This window comes from Canis aureus, chromosome 15 (assembly GCF_053574225.1).
Source record: "Canis aureus isolate CA01 chromosome 15, VMU_Caureus_v.1.0, whole genome shotgun sequence".
NCBI lineage: Eukaryota > Metazoa > Chordata > Mammalia > Carnivora > Canidae > Canis > Canis aureus.
The window spans coordinates 52,555,844-52,561,943 of NC_135625.1; the positions used below are offsets into that span (position 1 = coordinate 52,555,844).

Below are 6,100 nucleotides of genomic sequence, written 5' to 3' on the forward strand. Positions count from 1 at the left end.
CTAGACCTCTTAGTAACATGCAACAAAACGACAACTCTCTCCTCAAATGCTTTTCCTTGTTCTGTGACCCCACATACTTTCCCGTCTTGTTCCCACCTCACTGACCACTCCTTTTCAGCCTTCTTTGCTGGCTCTTCCTGCTCCTGGGCATGGTCCTTGGACTCTTTCTCCTGCTTCTCCACTTTCTCGCCCGAGGCAATCACTTCCAGCCTCATGACTTACAACATGATATGTGCACCAATGACTGCCAAATATTTCTCATCTTTGAGCGGCAGAGACCACTTACCATCATATGTCACGGTCATCTCAAACCTACTGCTGCCAAAAGAGAAGTCCTCATTCCCTCCCACTCCTCAAGACATTTCCCATCTCAGTAAATGCCACCACATTCCAGCCGGTTCTTCAAGCCAAAAGCCTGAGTCAGTAAACTTGAGGTAGGAAAAGCATATGCTCTGGAGCCAAGTGGGTAACGATATCACTCTATTATTTGTATTTCTGAACTATATGATCTTGGGCAAGTTAGGTTTCTTATGAAAATAACTAAAGCAGTGAGAACATTAAGTTCTAGGTGCATAATCATAGAGTAAATTTACAAAGATCATTGTCCTTCGTTCCCCATTCGCTAATTCCCATCAGTAACTCCAAACCCATCAATTCCACCAAAGGTCCTGAACCTGTCCACTGCTCGTCTCTACCACTGCTACCCTCACCCAACCTACTCTCATCCCTCCCACTATTACAGCTGCCTACTGCTTCTGTTCTTACCACCTTGACCCTCTCTCCACAGAGCAGCCAACGTGATTTGTTCAAAATATAAACCAGATAGAGCTCCTCTGCTTAAAACCTTCAATTTCTTTTTTTTTAAGATTTTATTTATTTATTCATGAGAGACACAGAGAGAGAGAGAGAGAGAGAGAGAGAGAGAGAGAGACAGGCAGACCCTCTGTCTCTCATGAATAAATAAATAAAATCTTAAAAAAAAACAAACAACACTTCACTTTCTTTCCATTACACCTATGATAAAACCAATTCTTCTCCTTGGCCTCCAGATCCTCTACACATCAGTGACTCACATCCCCAATCGCATATTAGACTCCACTATGGAGCTGTAAATACTATTAATGTTTAGGCCCCATCTGGGACCCACTAAATTGGAATCTCTAGTTGTGATACCCACCAAAATGTAAAGTCAAGGCTGAAAAACACTGCCCTGAATGACCTGACCCCTACCCACTTAAATAGGCATATGCCTATCTGTTCACTACATACCAGTTAATGGGCCTTTCCCCATGCCCTTCAGGACTTTGCACTGGGCGTTTGTTCTGCCTAGAAAGCTTTTCCTAGATCTTCTCATAGCTGGGTCCTTCCTATCATTCTGTCTCAGCCTAAATATTAGCATCTTTATGATAGGTTCTCTGAAATCCCACATAAAATATATCACCAAATAGCACTTTTATTTTTTATCTACACACTTAAATGTATTTATTTTGTTTATCTTTCTTTCTCCACTAAAATATAAGCTCCAGGGACTCTTAAATTAATTGTTCAATGCTGTGCCTTTAGGATACAGATATGGAGCAAACAGTATGTGCTTAAGGAAACTAGCTGCCACAAAGCTGTACTCCATGGCTTAAGAATACATGGCTTAAGAATTCCATGGCTTTTGGTTTGTGGGCTACTCCCTCCAGCAGGGCCAGGCCCTAGTACCACAGCAAACTTCTGTAAAAGATGCTAAAGGACAGATCACATTAATCCTAGATCTACAGAGAGCCCCAAACCCTTATATTTACTCTACAGCTCTTCCCTCTTCCTCCTTTTTTTCACCAGAACTACCAACAGATTCAGACAAGCTGATTTAAATGATACTTAGTTTCCACATCAAGGTTGTGGCAAGCAGGTTAACAAAGAAAAAAGTGACTCCGCAGTAAAGGGTAGAAAAAAACGTAAGAGGAAAAAGTCTATCTGCCAGGTAGTCAACTTTGAGTTGGAAAGAGTTTTCCACTGGCGCCCGGGTGGCTCAGCCAGTTAAGCAATTGCCTTCAGCTCAGGTCATGATCTCAGGGTCCTGGATCGAGCCCCACGTCAGCAGGGAACTTGCTTCTCCCTCCTCCTCTCCTCACCCCCACTCTCATGATCATATTTGTTCTCATTCTCTCTCTCAAATAAGTACATTTTTTTTTTAAAGGAAAGAATTTGACACTTCAAATTATCGCTACACTGAACACAAAATGCTTCCCAAATAGGTAAACAAAAGCCACCTTCACCTTTCCTTTAGCCAGATTGGCCAACACCGTCCCTTCCTCCCAGTCTAAGGACTGGGGGCACCACTTTCCATCAACAAGTGAGAGAATTACCTTCGGGATATCTCCTTTAATGCCGGGTGGCAGCCGCAGAATCCAGAAGTTCCTGTTCCTCAGTAGGTTCTCCAAGTTCTCCAGCCGTCTCTGCAGCAGCCCATACTCCTGCAGCAGGGTCCCCAGCACAGCCCACTTGCCCTCCAGTTGGTTCCCAAGGTCAGCCACCGTCTTTTCACAGCTGGCTAGCTTCTTCTCTGCTGTCCCCGTCCGTCCTTCTAGGTGCAAGAGTCGCCGGCTGTGGACCTCCACCTTTCTCTCGATAGCCTGCACAGCTGCCACCACTGTCCACAGGGAGATGGCCGCAGTCTGCAGGTGTGCCTCATTTGCTGCTGGGGGTGTGGGAAGAGGAAGGGGCTGCAGCGACGTAAGGCATTCGGAGTCCCATTCAGAAGTCTACATGCAGTGGAGAGATGAGACAAGGCATTGAGTGTCGGAAGGAGCCCTAATGCAAACTGAAATCAAAGGAGGACTGGTTAACGAGTTAACCAACTAAGATTACTCTAAATATCGTTTTCGCACTGCCTCCATAAGCTTCATCTTAATGGGACTCATCAGCATCGAAAGCCAAGAGAACTGCTTTGGTGGTTCAGCGATGAATTAAGTAAGTAAATGAATGAAACTGGATCAAGAACCAGCCTGGCATATTCCCTGGGATGCCAGGTCCTAGAGCCAACTGTCTGGAGGCTCAGGTTGCTGCTGTACCCTCTATTTCTGGAAAAGGCCTAAGGGCACCAGATCTTTCCAGGTTTCACTGAACTCACTGCCCTCTGATAAGCCCTTTATTGATTTATGCTCTGGCCCTGTCCACCACCCTGCTTACAAACCACAATCATACCACTCAGTAATAGTTAATTAAGTTGCGAATGTTGGGTATGAAGAAAACATGATGGCTATTGTCAAATAGTTGATGGCTATAAAACAGAAGGCAGAACAGACTTGTTTAATATTATACTGCGTTTACTCCAGAGGGCAGAACTAGAAACAACATGGAATTTTCAGGCAGGCAAACTCTGGCCTATATAAATAATTTTTGAAACTAGATCTCTCCAAGAACATAACAGGCTGTCCTGTCACTGAAAATGCTACTAAACAAAAAGTGTATTAAAAATAAATTCCAACAACAAATAGGAGGTTGGACCAGAATGACCTCTACAGAGCCTTCCAACTCCATGCATCTGAGAACACCCTCCTGACCACAACCTCCCATCTCTCCAGCCCACCAGCTACTTGCTCTGATCATGTCTTTTGCTCCAGGCTGGCGAGCCTGTTCCAGGCTTTGTTTTTTTCCTCAGCTGATCATTTCAACCACCTTCAACCCCTTCTGCCTCACAGACTCCAGCTCTGAAACCATCTAACTGTTCTTTCTTTCTCTCTTCCTGTAAGCAGGCTGCTAAACCGTACTAAAGAAAGTCCCACAGCAGAGAGAACCAGTGTCACCACACACCACTGGTTTCTGGGCTCAGCAGGAACTCAGTGCTGCCTGGTACCCCCAAGCTTCTCTTCCCATTCCATAACGTGGCCACTACAAACCCCCAGCACACTCCTTAAACTTCTAGTACAGTGCTTCTCAAACTAATGTGCAATAAAAATCATCTGGAGATTCTGCTAAAAGGCAGACTTTGATCCAGGAGGTCTGGGAGGAGAATTGAGATTCTGTGTTTGATGCTGCTGGTGTGGGGAGCATACATGAACACTCAGGCTCTGGTCCACTGCAGAATCCCTCAATTCCGGGGGGACAACACGGCCTCCTCCTTTGAGAAGAAAACTGGAGTAATGAGACTGAAACTCTTTTAATTTCTCCATTTTCCCCCACACCCCTTCCCACTTCAAACTTGTCACTAACTTAATCCATGCTTTCTCCCTTCCCACAGGAAAGTTTCACCCCGTTTGTTTGTTTATTTATTTATTTTATGATAGTCACAGAGAGAGAGAGAGAGAGAGGCAGAGACACAGGCAGAGGGAGAAGCAGGCTCCATGCACCGGGAGCCCAACGTGGGATTCGATCCCGGGTCTCCAGATCGCGCCCTGGGCCAAAGGCAGGCGCTAAACCACTGCGCCACCCAGGGATCCCGTTTCACCCTGTTTAAAACGAATCTCTCCACTTATGCTCTGAATGCCAACTCCTTCCACGTTTTTAGGGACATTGTTCTTTTCTTTTTTTTATGGTATTTCAATCTTTCCTGCTTCTTGTAAGACAGACCAGCACTATTCATTAGGGTGGCCACACGTGGCTACTGAGCACTTGAAATGTGGTTATTTTGATTGGGATGTGCAGTTAGAATAAAGTACACACCAGATTTTGCACACTTAGTATGGGAGAAAATGTAAAATTTCATTAAGTTCTTCATATTGGTTACCCACTGAAATATTTTGTAACCATTGGGTTAAATAAAATTCATTAAGACTAATTCCAACAATTCCTTTTCGAATGTGACTACTAGAAAATTTAAAGTTCTATTTGTAGTTTCCATCATATTTCTTAGATAAGGTTGGCATAGAGACGTGATCATCTCTACCATATTAAAATCGGAAAAAAAGGAAAATAGGTCCCAGGGCAGAGGCGGTGTTCCCCTCTGCTCTACTCACCTCACTGCTACTGTTCCCTCTTTTCCCTTCCTTCTCATTCCAGGCACTCCTCAACTGCCCATTCGGGCCCCTGACCCCCTGAAGCGGCTCTCCTTGGGGTGACCAAAGGCTTCCTTCCTAGCTGACAATCCCACGGCATGCTCCGTGGCTCCCGTGCGCAGGGCCTCTCTCGGGCGTCTGTGCGGCCCCAGCAGCTGGGAGACCGCCTGGCAGGCTGCGGGCCTGCGGGAAACAGCCGCGGCATGAATAAACACTCGGAGGCTGCTCCCACCCTCGGAACCCGCGCCGCTCGGTCACAGCGGCCTCCGGCCTGGCGGGCACCGTCAGACCCCGGGCGCCGGCGGTGCCTGCGCTCCCGCAGGCCCTCCTCCCGCCGGCGGCATCTGCGGCTGCGCGAGGCTCAGGTGCAGCGCACCCACCGGGACGTTCCGCCGGGACTCCGCGCCGAGTCTGGCCGAGGCAAGCACCAGACCGAGCGTCTGGCCCGGGCCGCGGCCGTAGGGGGGCCGACCCCCGGCGCCAGGAGCCCCTCTGCACTCACTCCTCTTTGATGAGCGGAACACGCGCTCTCCGCCCCACACGTCCAAACGGGGAGCGGGCGCCCTGGGCCTCGCACCCGCGGCGCGGGGACTTGGCGATGGGGGAGGGGGCGCGCCCTCCCAGCCGCGAGCTCGGCGTCCGCGTCCCCCCCGGAGCCTCGCGCTCCTCCCGGTCGGCGGGACCCCGGCAGCGCCGGTGCTCCGGGGCCCTGCGGGTCCGCGGCGCAGCGCCCTAGGCGCCCCGCCGGTCCCGGGCTCGCAGCGCTCGGCACCAGGGCCGCCCTTACCGGAGCCGGGGCCGCCTCGGCCATGGCCCCGCGCGGTCCCGCCCGGAGTCTCCGGAGTCGCTGGAGTCGTCGCCGCTGCCGCCGCGCGGCCCCACGCAGGCCGACCCCCGCCTCTCGGCCCTGCCTTCCCCGCCCGGGCTCGCGCGGCTGCTCGGGGCGCGGGGACGCAGCGGAGGCACGGCGGCGGCCGGTGGAACCCGGGGGCGGGCAGGCTTAGCGGCGCGCGGCCCGCAGCGGCCCCTCAGCTGGCGCTGTATGGGCACCGAGCGCGCCCTGGGAACGGCTCCGGCCTAGACGCCCCGCAGGCCCGCCCGCCGCCGCCGCCGCCGCA

At 50.6% G+C, this 6,100-nt stretch overlaps 1 protein-coding gene and 1 long non-coding RNA gene across 2 annotated transcripts in view; one reads left to right on the plus strand and one right to left on the minus strand.

The window, feature by feature from the left end:
* ZNF398 (zinc finger protein 398) overlaps nt 1-5,999 on the minus strand; it is a 38,955-nt gene extending 32,956 nt beyond the window's left edge. The window contains exons 1-2 of the mRNA XM_077849766.1: nt 5,770-5,999; nt 2,355-2,750 (exon numbers count right to left, since the gene is read on the minus strand). Of these exons, the coding sequence (XP_077705892.1) occupies nt 2,355-2,750; nt 5,770-5,793 (420 nt within the window). The 5' untranslated portion in view covers nt 5,794-5,999. The remainder of the gene's footprint in view (nt 1-2,354; nt 2,751-5,769) is intronic.
* The window catches only part of LOC144284792 (uncharacterized), a 123,376-nt gene that overhangs the window by 87,207 nt on the left and 30,069 nt on the right, over nt 1-6,100 (plus strand). The window lies entirely within an intron of this gene.